General features: G+C 34.9%; 1 protein-coding gene and 1 pseudogene across 2 annotated transcripts; both read right to left on the reverse strand.

Moving 5' to 3' along the window:
• Positions 1-2,944: 2,944 nt before the first annotated feature.
• On the reverse strand, positions 2,945-4,134 carry LOC105791460 (universal stress protein A-like protein). Of its 2 annotated transcripts, none has more exons than XM_052634356.1 (4): positions 3,801-4,134; positions 3,620-3,729; positions 3,419-3,537; positions 2,945-3,266 (listed from the first exon to the last, which is right to left on the reverse strand). In XM_052634356.1, the coding sequence occupies exons 1-4, from the start codon at positions 3,982-3,984 to the stop codon at positions 3,254-3,256; spliced, it is 426 nt and encodes a 141-aa protein (XP_052490316.1). In that variant the 5' UTR covers positions 3,985-4,134; the 3' UTR covers positions 2,945-3,253. The 2 variants fall into 2 exon arrangements, with proteins under 2 accessions (XP_052490316.1, XP_012474983.1); XM_012619529.2 differs by having other exon boundaries at positions 2,945-3,277; positions 3,801-4,130.
• A 5,440-nt stretch (positions 4,135-9,574) lies between these two features.
• On the reverse strand, positions 9,575-15,958 carry LOC105793319 (DNA replication licensing factor MCM7-like; annotated as a pseudogene).
• Positions 15,959-20,931: the final 4,973 nt, after the last annotated feature.

The following is a 20,931-nucleotide window of genomic DNA, read 5'->3' on the forward strand; positions in this document are numbered from 1 at the left end:
TAATACTTTAGGTTTTTCTTAATATTTAGATAGTAGTGCTTCTTGAAGAAGAAAGAAGAAAACTCCCCCTTTCTTTAACCTAATTATCCATTAATATAATCTAAGTCCTTATTAGAACTTGATAAGTGTCACATTCCTATTGAATTATATTTTTCAAAGATTTACCACTTTCTGAGAAACCTAATTGAGTACCCCTTATTCTAACCATCTAGATGTATATTCAGTTGGTTTTTAACCTTACCTTGCAACTCAACTTGCACAGTGCTACAAAAAAAAGAGCACATATCCTCTTCTCGGGCATGAACTTAAACCATAAAACCTTTTTATTTATCTGACACCCTACTCCAGTCAACATAGGAATTCTGATATTAGACTACCATTAACTTACACACGTAAGGGATACACCCACTCTATAAGCCAAAAAATGTTCATGGACGGATACCACTCCATCAATTAAACTATTTCAAGCTGCACACCAAACCATGTACTCACTAGAATCGGTGTGTTATATGTTTTGCCTCTGGTAGGACAGGTATATTGCTAACCAAACAGGCAGATCACTGTGAAAATAGAGATTTATTGTGTAGTCTCCGGTAGGGCAGGCATATTGCTAACCGGACTAACAGATCACAAAATAAATTTGTGAAAAGTTCATGGCCATGACATCATATGATAATACGCCAAGATGGCGTGAAGGCATAAGACTATGTGGGAGAAGCCCCATGGCATCCACAAAGATGGTCCGTCGAGACAATAAACACGAATTTCTAAAAAGTCTTTGTGGCGAATTATCTAAAACGGCTTTGTTGCGAATTATCTGAAAAGACTTTATGGCGAATTCTCTGAAAAACCTTTGTGGTAAATTCTCTAGAACATCTTTGTGGTAAATCCTCTAGAAAGCCTTTATGGTGAATTCTCAGGAAAGCCTTTGCGGCTAATTCTCTAGAAAATTCATATAGTGAATTATGTAATGACTAAGTGGTGAGGTGTTAGTCCGCCTTGAGTGAGATCTGAGTATGCCTGTGAGACATTTTCTAATAGTATTCTCGACAAAGTAGCCAATTGATGAATCTGTCTTAGTGATCTTGTAACACCCAGATTGACGGGTCTTGAGTTTGATGGGCAAACCGAAAAGAACTCTTATTGGTGCAGTCCTATTCGCTCAATGGATACTCTTGATAAGTACATCGGGTTCATAGTCAATATTAGAGTATTAGATAAGGATTTTTATATGGATGAATGGTGATGCAAAGAAGAAGAGAACTGGTAAGAGTATTGAGGGCTTTTGGATGACGAGTAGCATGTAATTCCTTGTAATTAACACCCCTTGTACAATGATCATGATTACCTATTGTTTATTCATTTGCAATTTAGTTGAAAGATTCTTTTAAGCCAAGTTGTAATTGTTGTAAATATTTGCGAGTAAAGTTAGCATAAGTCTATTTTTGCGTTGTAACACCTGAGATCTAGATCGAGCTGAAGGCGTTACAAATCTGCCTTGATAGGGAACTTGGGACATTCGGAATAATGGTAGTGCAAGTGTCCGCCAAACCTAGAAATTTCTTGGGTCCTACATTAATGTTATCTAGAATTCTATTGAATGTATTGAAATGTTGTGTTCTTCTAAGCAAGTATGACTGTTTGGACTGATTTGAAGATACAATGTAACTGGTGCTCTGGCAATCGATGAGTTCTGTAAAGGAATCTGCCAAGAGTAGTATCTGAGAAGTGTACCTAATTACAAATAGCAAAGAAATCATGTAATGAGATTCGAAATATTGTGTAATGTCTGATATCCGTCGGTTGGGTGTAAGGAGTATAAGACAGTTAAGTGTAGAGATTGATGTATGGTTATTCGCCAACCAAGAATCAGAAATGTATCTGCCAATGTCTGAAAGGGAACTCAAACCCTTGAGTCGATAAAATCTACATCTTCGTGAAAAGGTAAATATGAGTAAGGCTCACTAAGTTTCTTGGAAACTTATATGCGTGTTTTGGTTTGCAGGTCCATGAGTTGAACCTGTATGTCAAGAAGGACCAAGCCAGGAATGCGCTATGACAGTAGGCCGAGGCAATATTATGCATACAGAGGGATATTATGGAAACATGTTTTTCAAATGATAAATAGTAATACCCATTACAGAAACGTTTGTCTATTTAAGCAATTTGTTGTAAGGTTTTATTTTACCTTTAAAAATTTTGCAATAAACGATAAATGTATTATCCAAACCTATTGTCTTAGAAATGATTTCAAATAAATAAGAGGTACATTCAGTATGACTTTCGTTGATTGAAAACTTTAGCTAAGTATTGTGACGTCTTAAACTTGAATCCGATAAAACGGGTCGGGTATAGGGTGTTACAAAATTAAATTGTTTTCATGTGATCCCTAGGCAGGTTTATGTTGCAGATTGAAATTAGTATTATGATATAATTTAATTTAGGAAATAAGTACCTCCAACTTTATAAAAAAAAATTTATTTTAGCTTTTTATTTAACTTTTCGTCTCTTGTAACCCTTAAATTTTCATTATGTCAATTCACCTTAAAATAGATAAAAAAGTTAAGGCTTGTTAACTTTGCTGACGTGACATCCACGTACATATCACCATCAATAATTAATTAACTTTTTAAAAATTTTAAAAAATTCAAAAAAAATTAAATATTTTTAAATATTTTTAAAATTAATTAATGGCTAACGTGGCATATACATGGACTGCCACGTGGATGCCACAACAAAGTTAATAAACGTCTTTTCATCCATCTTAGGATGATTTGACATACAATGTACTAAAAGAGACGAAAAATTAAATAAAGAGCTACAATAACTTTTTTTTTTTAATTGGAAGGCCAAAATAGATCATTATGCCTTTTGATATATCACCCAATGTCTTATTGTATTGTTGGGGGGCAATTGGGTATTCTCGGTGAGCTGCAAGCTGCCATTTAATCTTTAAACCACGTTGCTTCAGTCCTCTTTTATGGGCTATTTTTAATTATTTCAGAAAGTCTACTTTTTGGTGAACATATATACATGAACTGATAAACCCCATCTCTTCCTTTGAGGAACACATACTTTTAGATAAGAAAAATCATAGGATCCTCATTAACCATCAGGAACTTCGAATTAACAAAGCACTATACTGGTGTACATGGTAGTAGAAGCCATATCTCCGACAATGAAGAATAAGCTTTATATCTTCTCTGGATGTTTCACGATCACCACTGGACATTTAACATGTTTGGCACAATGATCACTCACGCTTCCTAATATCGCCCTAAAATACATCAGTTATTATTATTATTATTATTATTAAAAAAAGGGGGGAAAATCCATCTTCTTTCATGTTACCTTTGCCTGCAAATAAATTTCATAAGCCAAGTTCGGAAATTGTTACAAATTAAAGATACTTTCATACCTTTTGAAGAAACCGTAACCATGGCTTCCCATCACCAACGTATCTGCTTTGATTTTATCCACTATATTACATATAACGTCCCTTGCATCTCCACTTCCAACAATTCGGTCCACTTTTATCTACTCAGACATAAAACGAGCCTTCAAAATCTTTATCATATTCGTTTATTTAACTTTATAATTAAACAAACAAAAATCTTACATTGCTGCTAAATTTGCCACATATATCTTCAGCTCGACCCATCACTGAATTCACCAGGTCATTGCCATAGGCCTCCAAGGCTCGGATCATATCGCCGGAAAATATATACCCTGAAACCATACATACTGATATATGAATACCAATTGTGTTTTTGAAAATAAAGAAAATAACCATAGCTAACCTGCAACATCCAAGGAAGAGTAGACAGGAGGCGGAGGCTTGACATAAAGAAGAACAAGGGTGTTGATTGTGGCTTGAGAAATCAAATTAGAAAGGCACCATGAAAGTGCATACATGCTCTCTGCACTCTCATCTACTGCCACGACAATTTTGCACTGCTTTTTCTTGAGGTTCACTGCTTCCATTGCTATGGATTGTGTTTTGTTTGATTTTTAACACTGTAATATAAGGAGGGTCTGAGATATTATAGGCCTTAGAGTGTAGATAAGAAAGCGAAGTGGGAAGCTCAAAACATTCAAGGGTGGTAGTTGCCGTGGTTTTTGTAGTAACCTAACGTGTTTTTTTGAGTTCGATGGTGTTGTGTTATATTTTTATTACTTTGGTCCTGCTTTTTTAAGCGAAAGCCGTCGTATTGTGGGGGAATGTATGGATATTTTGTGTTTTGGTCTGGATAATTTATTTTTCTTTTTATTATGTCAGACTGGATAATTAAGATCAAAAATAAAATATTAAAAAATGACGTATGTAATTGTTACTTAACAGTCAAGTGGGGATGAAGATCTGTAATTTTGACTGAATATAGAATCTACTAGCTATTGCCAAATAAATACTAGCATCCGCATTAACTGGTTTTTTTTTTCCATCATTACTATATGAGTTTATATTTGAATAATGAATTTACATCTGACTATATAATAAAACCTTAAGAAAAGAACATAACATTGAACCCATTTGCCAAAAGTGTTCATCTCAACTCGAAATAAATGTAAGGTCGATTCAAACAAAAAAGAACACGATACAAGTTAATACTTTTCATGACCTCGTTAATGATGTGATATACAAAGAATCTTTAAATTCCAATTCAGTCTAAGGTCGTGATTGGCTGGAAGAAAGATAGGTGTCCCTTTTTATACTTTATAGTCAAAAACAAAATCAGTTACTTTTAGGTGTGCAAGTTGAGAAAAAAGGTAGCCAACTTTGTCTACAAAAAGTCAAGAAAAGACAGACTTTAAAAAAGAACAAATTAATATTAAATATCTGTGTATGAGATTCAAAAACTACAGATTTTTCTTCTTTTAGACGTGGTCTAAACATAGTCGCGAATATATGTTGTGCTACTTCGTTTTTTGTGTGAGACCATAGAAACTAGAAAGGGAAGTGATTTCCTAGCACAAACCGGCTAAACACACCGACACTTTTATGAAAAGGTACAATTGAGCGGTTTAATATTGTGTTGTGAATCACCAAAGTAGGCCTGGGACAAGTTGAAAGAGGAGTTTCAAGGGACAGAGAGGACAAGGCAGCAACAATTGTTGAACTTGAGGAGAGACTTTGAGAATTTGAAGATGAAGGAAGAAGAAACTATCAAGCAGTACTTTGACAGGATTATGGCAGTGGTGAACAACATAAGGCTCCTTGGTGAGCAGTTCAGTGAAGCAAGGATAGTGGAGAAGGTGATTTCAACCTTACCAGAGAGGTATGAGGCAAAAATCTCATCTCTCGAAGACTCAAGGGATTTGACCAGCATTCCCTTGACAGAGCTCATTAATGCTCTCTATGCACAGGGGCAGAGAAGAGCTAGCAGATTGGAGGAGCACCAAGAAGGTGCCTCTCAGGCAAAGACCAATACTGCCTACAAAGGCAAGAAGACCTGGAAAAATAGGCCTAAGTCTGAAGCTGCAAGGAGCAATGATCAACCTTGCAGGCATTGCAAGAGGCCTGGACATCCAGAAGAAAAATGTTGGTTTAGACCAGATTGCTGTGTGTCAACACTGCAAGAAGAAGGGTCATATTGAGAGAGTCTGCAAAAGCAAGGGCAAACCAAGGCAGAATCAGTTTCAACAGATGAAAGCTGAGGCTCGAGTAGCCAAGGAGGACAGTGACCAAGAGGAGCAAGTCTTTGCTGTGTCATGCTCACCTGCACAGGAAAGGCTCTCATTTGGTTGGCTCCTAGACAGTGGATGCACCAATCACATGACACCTGATGCTGCAATCTTCAAGTCTTTAGACAGAAGCTGCAGAACCAAAGTCAAAATAGGTAATGGCCACTTTATAAAAGCTGAAGGTAAGGGTGATGTGCTAATATGCACTCCCACAGGTGCCAAAGTCATTTCAAATGTGCTCTTGGTGCCTGAAATTGACAGGAACCTATTCAGCATAGCTCAATTGCTAGAGAAGGGGTATTCTGTGGTGTTCAAGGACAATCAATGCCAGATCAGTGATCCAAGTGGATCCAAGCTAATGGCAGTCCCTATGGCTGATAAAAGCTTTGTGATTGACTGGACAAAGGAGTCAGATATTGCCTACATGGCTACAACAAATGAATCCAAGCTTTGGCATCAAAGACTTGGTCATGCCAACTACAAATCGATGGAGCATATGTGCAGGAGTGGCTTGGCTGAAAATTTCATAAGCTCAGTTTTAAACCAGGAAGTATGTGAAGTATGTCAGCTAGGCAAGCAGGCCAGACTTCCATTTCCCTCGAATCAAGCCTGGAGAGCCTCTGAAAGACTACAACTGGTGCACACTGATGTATGTGGCCCCATGAAGACTGAGTCACTAAGTGGAAACAGGTATTTCATATTGTTCATTGATGATTTCTCAAGATATTGTTGGCTTTACTTCTTAAAACAAAAATCAGAAGTAACCTCTGTATTATGGAAGTTCAAGACTGCTGTTGAGACTGAAACAGGCTGTAACCTGAAGACCATAAGGTCTGATAATAGGACTGAGTACACCTCAGCTCAGTTCCAAGACTTCTGTGATAAGGCAAGCATCAAACATCAGCTTACCAACACTTATACACCTCAGCAAAATGGTGTAAGTGAAAGAAAGAACAGGAGCTTGATGGATATGGCTAGGTGTCTGATGATTCAGAAGAATCTGCCTAAAGCTCTATGGGCAGAAGCAGTTAACACTGCAACCTACATTCATAACAGGCTTCCAACCAAGGCTTTGGACCAGAAGACTCTATTTGAGGCCTGGTTTGGATTCAAGCCATCACTGGCTCATCTGAAAGTCTTTGGATGGATTTGTTATGCATATGTACCTACTGTAAAAAGGGACAAGTTGTCTGAAAGGGCTCGACCTGGTGTTCTGGTGGGCTACAGCACTGTCAAGAAGGGGTATAGGATCTTGGATCCTTCAACAAACAAAGTATCAGTCAGCAGGGATGTTGTGTTTGATGAGAAGGTATGCTAGAACTGGGAAAGGAATCAACCTGAGGCAGTTTCTGAAGAACTTGCAACTGATCAAGTTGAAATAGAGAAAAATGGTCCTGAAATGGACATTGATGATGAACCAATCAGGGGCACTAGACCATTGGCTGAGATTTATGAAAGGGCTCATGTAGCCACAACAGAACCAAGTAGTTTTGAAGAGGCTGAAGCTCAATAAGGGTGGAAGCAGGCAATGGTTGAGGAGATCAGCATGATTGAAAAAAACCAGACTTGGGAATTGGTTGAAAGGCCAGTCAAAAGGAAGGTTATTGGAGTGAAATGGGTGTACAAAGCCAAGCAAAATGCTGATGGAAGCTTGAACAAGTTGAAAGAAAGGTTGGTTTTCAAAGGGTTCAGTCAGAAATATGGTCTGGACTATCTGGAGACCTTTGCACCAGTGGCCAGGCATGACACCATAAGGCTGTTGATTACCTTAGCTGCACAAATGCAGTGGAAAATTCACCAGCTTGATGTAAAGTCAGCCTTTCTCAATGGAATTCTTGAGGAAGACATCTATGTTGAGCAACCTCAGGGGTTTGAAATAGCTGGGAAGGAGCAGATAGTGTACAAGCAGAAGAAAGCCTTGTATGGCTTGAAACAGGCTCCAAGGGCCTGCTATAGCATAATCGATGGCTATTTGATTGGTTTGGGATTCGATCGAAGCAAAAGTAAGCCAACACTGTATGTTAAGAAGGAAGGGGCACAAACATAGCTTATTGTGTCCCTGTATGTTGATGACCTGCTGGTGACAGGAGGAGATCGAGCAATGCTGGTCAATTTCAAGACCAAAATGTAGGAGATGTTTGAAATGTCTGATTTAGGAAGGATGTCCTATTTTCTTGGAATGGATGTGTCTCAAACACAGAATGAGATATTTCTGAGTCAGAAGAGCTTTACTTTGAAGATTTTAACTAAGTTCTCTATGCAAGACAGTAAAGCAACAAGGACTCATGTTGCTGTTAGAGAGAAACTATCGAGCCAAGGTGATTTTGAAAGGGTCAGTGAAACAACCTATAGAAGTCTGGTTGGTTGCTTGTTATATTTAACAGCCACTAGGCCTGACATTATGTATGCTATAAGTTTGCTCTCAAGGTTCTTGCATTGTTGCAATGAGAAGCATTTTCAAGCTGCTAAGAGAGTGCTCAGGCATGTCAAAGGTACATTGAGCTATGGCTTGATGTATAGGAAAGAAGAAAGCCTAAAGCTAATTGGCTATACTGACAGTGATTGGGTTGGTTCATTAGATGACATGAAAAGCACCTCAGGATATGCTTTTAGTCTTGGTTCAGGCATGTTTTTTTGGAGCTCAAAGAAGCAAACCTTGGTGGCTCAATCAACTGCTGAAGCAGAGTATGTTGCAGCAGCAAGTGCTGTCAACCAAGCCATTTGGTTAAGGAAAATCATGAATGATTTGAATGTGAGTCAAAAGGAAGCAACAGAGATTTTTTGTGACAATCAATCTGTTGTCACTATTGCCAAGAATCCAGTGTTCCATGTGAGAACAAAGCATTTCAGCATCAAACTCCATGTTGTTCGAGAAATGGAGGAAGCATTAGAAGTCAAGCTAATTCATTGCAAGACAGATGATCAAATTACTGATATTTTGACCAAGGCTCTTAGTGCAACTAAGTTTGAATACTTAAGGAAGAAGCTAGGAGTTAGCAGCATGCTAACCAAGGAGGAGTGATGAAGTTGGCTAGCATGCTTCATGATGAAGTGAGCCAGCATGCTGCACCACCAGCCAACATGCAAATCATGAAGATAGAGGAAAGCAGAAGCTATTTCAGCAAGCTCAATCAATCGAATTCTTGTTCATTTTGTAATCTCTAGTTAATGAAATATAATTTAGTTCATTTAGAACTATGTTAGGCAGATGACTGATGTAATTTGCAGACTTATGAGCTGTTAAGGCAGCTTTGCTTGTATGCACAAGTTAAATACTTCAAGTTTCAATGTTTAGTGGTGTTAGGTAACAATTAGGTGAATGCTTACTGTTTTTTGACAAGCTTAGTACTTGGTTTATGTATTGGAATTATGCCATTATTCATTTAAAAAAAATGAAATCAGATTGTTCATCAATTTTCTCTCAAGTTTCATTGATTTTCTTCCTCAAATTTATCTCAAATTTGGTTGTTTGCTCAGCAAGCATCGAGACTTGCTGCACAAGAGTGAAGTCAGACTTGTTTTATTTCTATTCTAACACCAACAATTGCAAACCAAAAACAAAATCTAGAAAAATAATATCTACAAAAATAAAGGCCCCTATGAAGTTTCTGACATAGTTGTGGAATTTTTAAAGAAAATCAACAAATTTAATATATCAATAGATGTAATGCTGTTAACTAACAAAATTGATCGGCTTTTCAAATTCAGAGAGAAATACGCAGACAATTTTCACTGCTTTTATTGGCTCACATGACTTTGCAGCCCAATTTTATCAAGTTCTTAATGAAAACTTATGTCAGTAAAATGACCTGCTCACGTGAAGTTTTACTTTATCAGGTGGGAAGAGAGTTAACAATCCAGACAAGTTTGCCATGTAAAAGCAATAATGTGCTTACTGAAGAACAGATGGTTCAAGTGGAGTGAACCCTAGAGCCAGAGATTCTCTATTCTGGTGCACATAAACAACATGCCTTGCCATTTCAAGATCAGTATCCATATCTGCTCGATCTAGGGTCAACCAGAGAAGATAAAATCTTGACAGCAGGGCTGGAGGGAGATTAATGTTTTCTGCCGGGGTTCTGCGTAGGTCATATCTTCCCCTTCAAAACAAGTCATATAACTCAAGTTAATAAGTCTGATTTTGCATATAGAACAAATACTCCCAGAAAGAAGGAATTTACTTCCTTTTCTTCCCCCACTCATAACTCTTTCAAATTCATGAAAGGAAGTTGCCAAAAAAAATCAAGATTCGTAACATGGAAACAATTTTTTGAGTGACCTGGAACATTCTTACCAGGCTGGACTAGCAGTAGCAAGAATTGCAGTTCTTGCATTCAGAGATGTGGTGATCCCTACCTTCGCAATACTGAGAGTCTGTTGCTCCATAACTTCATGTATTGCTGTACGATCAGATTCATCCATTTTGTCAAACTTATCAATAGTACATATGCCCATATCTGCTAACACCTGGATAGGTCATGTTGCCTATTAAACCATAAAACCTTGGAAATAACAACCAGGATCATATATGAGATAGGTACTAAATAAATCATTATCCACTCAAACTTAAAACTGTTAACAAAACAAGCATAATTTACTATATGAGTGATACAGAAGGAAGGTTGGCATGATGTATATGATTCTCACTGTAAACATTTTAGTTACTATGTTCTACGCAATCTCATATTCATAAAACATGTTGACTTAAATATAGAAGGAAGGTTGGCATGATGTATATAGTACAAAGGAAAAATAGATCTCACCAAGGCTCCCTCTTCCAGGACCATCTAATTTGTGACAGGATCTTTCTGCACAGCTGCAGTTAAACCAACTCCATTGCTTCCTCTATCAGTGGTATAGACTCCCCTGGGTTCTACATTTATAATGTGTTTGAGAAGCTGACTCTTGGCAACACCAGGATCACCCATCAAAAAAATATGTAAATCCCCTCTGATCTGCAATGAAATCGTAGTTCATTAAAATGCTATTGCTCTGTTGAATAAAAAAATATATAACGGAAGTAAACAAAAGGTAAATTAAATGTGGTAAACAAAGAACAAAGGAGATTCTTTAGGCGGGGATAGTAATGGGAATAATGTCACATTGCTCATAAGCATGGCTCATTCTATAATTAGAAAGATTTGCCTAATCTTGTAGAGAACCTTACTAGTATGGAAAAGTGATAAACAGGAAAATGGCTGCCAACAAATAAACTACAAGAAAGCATAAAAGGACATATTACCTTCATCCCACCCTTTAGCTTCCGATAAGGAGCTCCCACCAGAAGAAGAAGCAATGATTTTTTAACATCTTCATGTCCATAAATTTCAGGAGCTAATGATTGTGCCAACTTGTTATATATATTGCCATTCTCAGCTAATTTTGCAATTTGCTCTTCCTCATCTTCCCTAAGTTCATACCTGGAGTAGAGCTCACAATTGATTATAAATACAGGCACACTCGTATTGTCTAGCTCATGATTTGTTTCAGTCAATTGAAATTCAAGAACCAATATTTGATGCCTTCTTTGCTAGTTCACAAACTAGCATTAGAAAGTATAAAGAGGATGCTTAACCACAAGTGCCTTTTGCTGATGAAGTTAGGAAAGTAGCTTACTCTTCATATTTTTTCTTGAAATGAGTGACAAACATGACTTCAAAGTATGTATCTGCAACTAATCCAGCACACATTGCCCTAAATCCAGTATAAGGAATAGGAAGAAAGATCATTGATAATTCAACAACATCACCTGGAGCCACCTGAATGTAAACGAGGTAGAATGTAAATACATTATTAGCAAAAAAGAGTTAAAATTTCATTATAAACAGAACGTGACCATTCAACTTCTTGTTGCAAGGGAGGAAAGGATAAAAGGAAATGGGTGCAATGTCTCTACAAAGAAATTTCATGCAATCTTTTTAAATATTTTGGCTACAATAAAATTAACATGAACGCCAACCTTTATAGTCAATTCCCCCCTAAAATGCTCTGACATTGACCGCGGACTGTGGCCTTTTGGTAGATGCTCTACCAACTCTTGGATCTTGGCCTGAAAAGAATTTTCTTATACATTATAGAAAATGCAGAGTGACTTCTTACTATTATCTTAATATATCATGTTAAACTAAAACCTCTTGGAACTTCAAGAACTTGGATGCCCTAAGTTGAAGGATAAGGTTCCCCTTCTTCCTGTTCACAAAACAAAGCTTTGATGGGCACTCAAACAAGGGCATGAATACTCGAGCAGTTACATCTTGTTTGACTCATAATGGGAAGAAAAATATATAAAATTAGTATAAAGAAAAGCGGCCAAACTGGCATTTTAAGATTCCTTAAAAATCATTAGAAAGATGACTATGGTAAGTATATCTGGAATACTTGATTTGTCCTTTTTAAAGACTACTCAACTATCAAATTGAGGGGAAAAAAGGTTGTCTCAAACCAAAGAGAAATATTCAACACTTAGACTCCAAATCTGACAAGAATTAGTTACCTGGAAAATTTCATAGCCACACTCTTCACATGTGTACACTGCTACCTGCATCAGAGGCTTAACATCTGAACAACGGGTCACAATTCCAGATATTCTTACAAGCTGGCCAATATATGAAGCCTTAACCTCCCTAATGGTAAATGGCCTCCACTTTGAAGGTGCTCTGATATGAACTTCGCTGAATTAAACAGAAGTGAGCATCAGCCTATGCTTATGTATCACAATCAGGTAGATTTTGCTGCAGATTTAACCAGAGCAATAGCATAACTGAGTTTCCAAACAGTATTCCTCATGTGAATGTCTTAGGATCAAATTATACCAGCACCATAATAAACCTCTTGTAACAAATTTATCCACCAAAAATTTACAAATTGTAAACCTGACTACAGAACAATAAACTGTATTCAGATGGCGTATAAAGCTAGCAGTATTATGACTTCAGATTGTACATTAATCCATGGAGCTCAATTTCTAGAGAGATTAGTCATATAATCTCCTTCTACTACCTCAATTCTATTTTCATTTCACAATTCTAACTAAAAACCTCCACAAACACTAAAATATAACATAAACAGTAATTAACAAACAATTCTCAAGGGAGAACTTGAGCAGGTTAAGTGCATCAAGAGTGAAAAGGGATTTTTTCTTGAAGCTTACTAATAACGTTTAATCTCAAGAGGCATATTCTGACATGGATCAAACCCATCTGCATTATCGTTTCCATCATCAACTTTCTGCGTCATCAATATATCATGATCATCATCATGAAAGGCCTCGGTGGGCTCCAGCAAAAGATCATCGATTGCACTAGCGATAATCCCAATGTATCTTCGAGTGTTCTCAATAACCCGCCTCAAGAATTCCTCGTCCGAGTCTTTATACTGCCAAAAAAACAAATCAACTAAATTTAAGTGTCATAAAGTAAAATAAATAAATAATATAAGTTGTTGGGGATCGACCAATTAAGTAACAAGTAAAAAATAGCGGAAGAAATTGATAAATTTAACATATAAATTTAACATGGAAAAACTCCCAAAGTGGATAATTTTGTTATAATGGCAAAAGAACGAAGAGTACAAAAGATAGAGATAAAAAATAAACCCTAAAAACCCGAACCCTCAAAACGTAAATTCAAAATTGTCTAAATGTGTTATGAGTTCTAATCTCTAATGGGTATATTATTGTAAAAGAGTCTATTTATAGGCTAAATTTATAGGTCAAATAATAATAAAATAATCTAGAGTAATCAGAATTTGATTGAAACAAATAAACAGAGTTTAACTAAAAGATTATTTCTCAAATTTGACTGAAATAGGAGTCATACTTAACAAATCTCAACCTTGACTCATATTTCCACGACATCATATTTGCCAAAGCCTGCCACGAGCCTATCTTGAACTATGCAGGAAATTAACTTAGTCAAATATGTGCTTAGAAATTGGACGACTTCTAGTCTTTGACTTGTACACTGTCAAATCAAAACTAACTCGGGTCTGATTTTCACGAACACATTGCCTTAAATTTTCAAAACTTGCACCCAAAAGGGAACATCTCTTCAACGAAACGGTCATACATTTTTCCCTCTTATGACCAAGTTTCCTCCGCTCTAAACAAGTTGACTTCAACTCTGTATCGAATGAGGGATGTTCGATTTCACTGGTCATTATAGAACCTTCTAGAATATAAAGACTGTCAGTCCTTTTACCTTTTAACAAAACGAGAGCTCCACGAGATACCTTAATGTCGCTCGACTCGATGTTGATTCTGCATCCTTTCAAGTCTAAAATACTCAATGAGATGAGATTCTTTCGTAAATCAGGTACATACCTGACTTTTAAGAGTGTCCTAACCATCCCATCATGCATCCTAATTTTAACAGTACTAATATCAATTACCTTACTAGATGAATCATTTCCCATGCGCACAATTCCACCTTCAATCGAACTATATATGGAGAATCATTCTCTATTGGGACACATATGGAAAGAATATCCTGAATCTAGGATCCACTCGGATGTAAGCTTAGAGCTTTCGCTCGTTGACATTAATAAGAAATCATCACTACTTTCGTTGGCCAAATTAGCACCAACTACATCTTCCTCGTTACTCTCAGCAATCATTTTATTTCACAGTTTATAACAATCTGCTTTGACGTGACCTAACTTCTTACAATAGCGACACCTTTTGTTTCACTTCTTTGATGCTACAAAAACAGCAGTTTGCTTATTTGTCTTACTATCCAAACCAAACTCATTGTCGAGTTTGTCTCTACTCAACAAATGACCCTTCACATCTTCGAACGAGAGTTTGTCTCTGTCATAAATTAGGGTCTCCTTGAAAGACTTGTATGAAAGGGGTAAAGAGCACAATAATAGCATAACCTGATCTTAATCATCAATCTGAATCTCAACGTTCTTTAAATCATTTAAAAGAGTAATGAATTAACTGATGTGATCTCTAAGAAGTTCACATTCATTCATGCGAAACGTAAATAGACATTTCAACACTAAACAGTTAGCCAGAGACTTAGTCGCATAAAGAGTTTCTAACCATTTCCACAAGGAGAATGAGGTATTCTCCATAAATACCTCTTGCAATACCGTATTCGTGAGGCACAACTGGATTACAGACAAGTCATCAAGTTCTTTCCATTCTGTTTGATTTAGATTCTCAAGCTTTTTCCCGGTAACAAGCTTTTTGAGGACGGTTTGAACTAGAATTGCCATCATCCAAACTTGCCACAGATTAAAATTCGTGACACTAATAAACTTCTCAATTTCAAATCTTGTTGTTGCCATCTCTGAACGGAATGATCTATGAAAAACAAAACTAGCTCTGATACCACTTGTTAGGGGTCAACCCGATTAAGCAACATGTAAAAAATAGCAAAAGAAATTGAGAAATTGAACACACAAATTTAACGTGGAAAAACCCCTCCAAAGAGGATAAAAAACCACGGGCAAAGATAATTTTACTATAATGGAAAAAGAACAAAAAGTACAAAATATGGAGGTAAAAACTAAACCTCGAAAACCCGAAAATAAAGAATCCTCAAAACGTAAATACAAAATTCTCTAAATGTGTTATGAGTTCTAATCTCTAATGGGTGTATTTTCTAAGATTATAAAAGATCCTATTTATAGGCTAAATTCATAGGTCAAATAATAATAAAATAACCTAGACTAATCAGAGTTTGATTGAAACAAATAAACAGAGTTTAACTAAAAGATTATTTCTCAAATTTAACTGAAATAGGAGTCATACTTAACAGAAGTATTAAGAACATTGTCACCTATAACAAATTAAGAGGAAATTAGGAACTATCTTACATTAAATATATCTTCGAGATCTATCTGCACTACTTTAATTTTATGATTTGAACCTTCTTGCTGAAATAGAGAAAATGTAACGTGTTAAAGGCAAGAAGATGATGATGATGATGATGATGATGATGATGATGATGGTGATGATGATGATGATGAAATAACAATTTTCTGGTGTTTTTTTCAAGTAAAAAGATAAAGAGATCTAGGGCTTTCAATTGGTGAGAATGAGGGAAGGGGAAAGAGAGAAAGGAGACCGACAAGGATGTTCATGTATTTGGCGTCGCCATTTGCGTCGGCGAATTTTGAGAGGAACTCTTTGGCAAGAACTGTTGAGAAAATTTGAAGAAAAAGAAAAAGAAACAGAATTCAGGGAAAGGATAAAGACGAAGCAGATACAGGATTAGGGGGATAGGAAGAAGAAAGTACCTATGTCTGCATTAAAGTTTAGGTCCTTCATGGTTCAGCTTCACTGAATATGAAAAAGGGAGGGAACGAATGAGTGAGAGAGATGAAATGTGGAGGCCGCGAAAATTGGAATCCGGTATGGAGGAGGAGAACAGTGAGATTTGGCAGCAAAATATGAGGAGGGGATAAGGGTTTTGGCGGTAAAATGGTGAATTATTGGTTAATGTCACTGTACTATTTATAAATTTAAAATTTAATTATACACCTGACAAAAAATTCAACCCACTTTAAATTTTTTTTACCGTTACAATATCAAATAATTATCCAAATTAAAAACTATTGATCGTTATAATACCAAATAATTATCCAAATTAAAAACTATTGACCGTTATAATACCAAATAATTACCCTAATTAAAAACTACTAATAATTTTTAATTCTTAATAGAAACTTTAGTTTTGTTGACAAAGTTGGGATTTTAGAGATAAAATCCTACCATTGTTTTTTATTTAAAAAGTGTTATATAACTAAAAGTAAGAATGTGATTTTTATATTATAATTTTGATTTCTTTCTATTTTTTAATTAAATTAATGTGCCATTATTTTATAATACCAATCAAAATAATAAAAATTAATACAGTATAAGTGATCTTTATATTTGGTTGCTTATTTTCCATCTTTTGTTTGAAGTTTTTTCTCATTTTTCTTAATTCCTAATATCTTCTCGAGACCGAAGGAGAAAGTAGATAAGAGGCTTATTAATATGAGAAATTATACTTTTAGCCCTTAAAAGTTTATAAAATTGTAAGTTAATAAATGACAAAATTATAATTTCACCCTTAAAATGATGAATTTTTAATTTAGTCGTTCTAAAAGGGATAAATCTCAAAATTACATATGAACTTTGGTTTAGTATGCAATTGTATACATGAACTTTAATTTGATGCAATTATACACGGGAACTTGATTGTGTTTCAAATGTATACATCAAACTTTAATTTTGATTCAATCATACACATTTAAAGAAATAAATAGATTAATTTATTTTTATATTAGATAAATATAATTATTTTTGTATGCAATACATTGATGTTATATCAATAATTATGTTAATAATTTGTGAGATTTGGATCATGTTGGGAATTAACCTGTGTATGCAACGAACAAGTAAATATAATAAGATTAAGAAGATCGAACATGCAAATTTTACGTGGAAAAACTCGTCAGAAGAGGATAAAAAACTACGAGAAAAAAGAGATTTCACTATAATAAAATAGAGTACAAAATATGGAGAGAATTAAAGGAAAACCCGAAGCCCCAAAAATAAAACCTTTCAAAATAAAGAACAGAATTCTCTCAATCTGAATATTTTTGTCATGTATAACCTAGAGTAACTAAGGCTTATTTATAGGCTGGAATTTGTAGCATATATGACTACAACAACCCTAGGTTGATCAGAGTGTAACCCGTTTTTCAGTGGTCAGTGGTGTCGAAAATAGTGCTTTCGAGGACACCAAATCTGACGAGTAAGTTCGTAAATATTATTATTTAATATTTACGAGTCAAATGTGATTTTTAAAAAAGGTTTTTGATTTGATAATTTATGTTATATAAGTGATTTATTAAGTTTAAGTAGTTTTAGAAAATGAGATATCGGGACCTTATTTTTATAAACCGAGCCTTAAATATTTTTATAAATATATACGGAGTGCCATTAAGGTGGTATTAAAGTTTCGTTAAGAAATTTTAACATTTCAATAGTTAATTAATTAAAAAGGACCAAATTAGAAAAAAGTCCATTCTCGGGACTCCGTTCCTATAAATCGGACTCATAAATATTTAAAAATATTTACGAAGATAGTTGTGGAGTTAATTAGGTTTCGGTTAAGTGAATTTGCTTGAATTAAAAGTAATTAGGTATAATGACTAAACTGCATATAGGGTGAAAGTTGAATTATAGATTAAAGAAAAACTAAAATGGACTAAATAAGAAATTATGTCATTGTTCTTTAGGTGAGGCGGCATAAGTTAAATATATGTGAATTTAATATATTTTATATTAAAATAAGTTTACTTAATATATAAGTATAAATATTATATATTATAATAATAATAATAATAATAATAATAATAATAACAAAATAAAGAAAGAAAGAAAAAGAAATAGAAAGGTAGAAACGAAACAGAGAAGCAAAACGAAAAAAAAAAGGAGAAAGAAACAGACGAAGGGCTTTCGAAAGTTTCAAATTCAATTGGTTAGTCAATTTAATCCCTTTTCTTGTAATTTTTATGTTTTTGGAATCCCGGTGTTAAATACTACCCGACCCATGTCAAAATTTTAATACTTATTGAGTTTTTAAATGTTGTTAATGTTGAATAATTTTAGTATTAGGGATTAAATTAATAGATTTTTAAGCTAGAAATGAAAAAGGATTAAATTTTAGAACAAATTGTAAATTTTGAGTAATAGGGACTAAATTGTGAAAATTTTGAAACTTAGATATTTAAATGAAATTAGAGAGTTAAATCTAGTTTAAAGTGGAAATTTAATGAAAATATAGAATTGATTGTGAAGAAATAAAATTAGTCTCAGTTTAGAGACTAAATTGGAATTTAGACAAATGTTGAGTAAAAATTGAAATTAGCAAATATGAAATTGAATTGTATTGTATTGATGAATTTTAATTGTTTTAATTTCGTAGCTAACGTCGTACTGGAATCCTTGACTGAAAAGGGGAAAGATAAAGTCGACGAGGAATAGCTCAAAATTTCTAGTTTGTATTTCTATAATCCGAATTTAGTTGTTAATTGTTATAATTCAATTTAATGTATATGGTAAGTGTTGAGGTGAGAATTATTGTGTTTTGCAATTGAAATGGATTGATTTAGTATGTGATGAATTTATTGAATTTATATTGATTGAATTGGTATATATATTGAATATATTGATTATTTGAATAGAAATGAATATTGGTTGCATTTGAAAAGTGAATTGAAACTCTATTAACTGTATCGGGCTGAGTCGGATATAGATGGCATGCCATAATATTGGAAGAGTTCAAGGATTTCTTCGACTTCGAGTCGATGAGACACTAGGTGTCAATTTACTACTTTGGATTAATTCGATGAGGCACTGGGTGCCAATTTACTTCAGTTTAACCGATGAGACACTGGGTGTCAAATTATTACTTCGAATTATCCGATGAGGCACTGGGTGCCAAACTGGTGTGTTTTGGTTGGATCTGTGTATCCGTCCGAGTCCGAGTCGTGTCAATAGGCATAATTAAATGAAATGATACTATGATCGATGTTGGATGATATTATATGTGAAATGAAAATGGGACTGTGGATTGAAATATGGATTGAGACACATGAATTGTGTATTCATGAATTGGATATGGAATGAACATTATTGTTGTTTAAGTGAAATGTGTATTATATTGTGAGAAGCTATTTTATGGCAAATAATGAGAATTGAGTATGGTATAAAATGATGTATTTATGATTTGAGTATTGAATGGTTAATGCTATTGTATAAATAAATGTGAATTTTAAATATTCAATTGTGCTTAATATTTAATTGTGCCTATTATATTATTTTATCTTTAAATATTCGGATTATAGAAATACCACTGAGTTTTACTCAGCGTACGGTTTTGTTTCCTGTGTGCAGGTTAGGTACTTAAATTTTGATTGTTGATTCAGCATCCAACAACGATCCCGAACTCAAATGTAGTGATGTTTATCCTTTGTGTCAGCATGTACCTAAGGTGTCTAAATAATAGTTATTTTGTGGTTTGATTGTAAATGAGGTTATAAGTTTAATTTTGTTTGGTTTTATACATATAAATATGTGATTGTTTTTGAAGTCATATTATGGCATGATAAATTGAACTAAATCTAGATAGGTGCATGTGAATTTAATTCTATGCTTAAGTGCTCATGAACTAGGCAAAATTGATTTGGATTTGATATGTTTATAATTTGGATTAAAATGATGCTTTGATGACTTGTTTTGATGATATGAAATGTTTGAAATTTCTGTCCGTTTGATCTGTAAACTCCGGTAATGCTCCGTAACCCGGTTCCAGCGAGGGATACGGGTTGGGGTGTTACACGGAGTTTAAGTACGAAACTAAAAACAGAGTTTAACTGGGAAAAGAAAACCGAAAAACTTAAGGTGTATGTTTCCACGTCATGATGTGGCATCGCGTCGTCGAGACTAAGGGACATCACATCGTCGGGACGAAGGCTCTTTTCTCGTCGTGACATCGATTGTTTGCGGGGATGAAGAACACTTCCTCGTTGCAACATCACACACTTTTTGTTTCGAAAATGCATAACTCCACAAATCTCCACCTTGACTCGTATTTGACTTTAACTCCCTTGCCAAGTCCTATTACTAGATCTTCGTTAGATACTTACCAAGTTCGAGCATTGCTCAAACTTTAAAACTAAAAGTCTCTTTATCAACATGTCAACTGGATTGTGTTTTGTGCCAATTTTAAGAATTTGAACATCCCCTTGAATGATCACCTCTCAAACAAAGTGGTAACGAATATCTATGTGCTATATTCTCTCGTGATGCATTTGATCTTTGTGAGATGTATGACACTTTAACTATCATAATATATGACAATTGCCCCTTTTTCACTTACCAGTTCACTAAACAGGCCCCTTAGCCAAATTACTTCTTTTACTGCTTCAGTAATTGCCATGTATTCCACTTAAGTAGTCGACAAAGCCACTGTAGCTTAAAGTGTAGCTTTCCAACTAATGACACAATTTCCAAAATCAAATTTGAATTAACATATCCAACTAAGCCCTTTAAGCTTCTTCCGAACTCTAAACACATGATAGAAGTACCTCGTAAATATCTAAATATCCACATAATTGCATGCCAATGTAACTTACTTGGTTTGGTCATGTATCTACTAACAACACAAACAACATGTAAAATATCAGGACGAGTGCATACCATTGCATACATTAAACTTCCGACTGCGTTTGAGTAAGGTACTTTTG

This window comes from Gossypium raimondii, chromosome 8 (assembly GCF_025698545.1).
Source record: "Gossypium raimondii isolate GPD5lz chromosome 8, ASM2569854v1, whole genome shotgun sequence".
Taxonomy (NCBI): Eukaryota; Viridiplantae; Streptophyta; class Magnoliopsida; order Malvales; family Malvaceae; genus Gossypium; species Gossypium raimondii.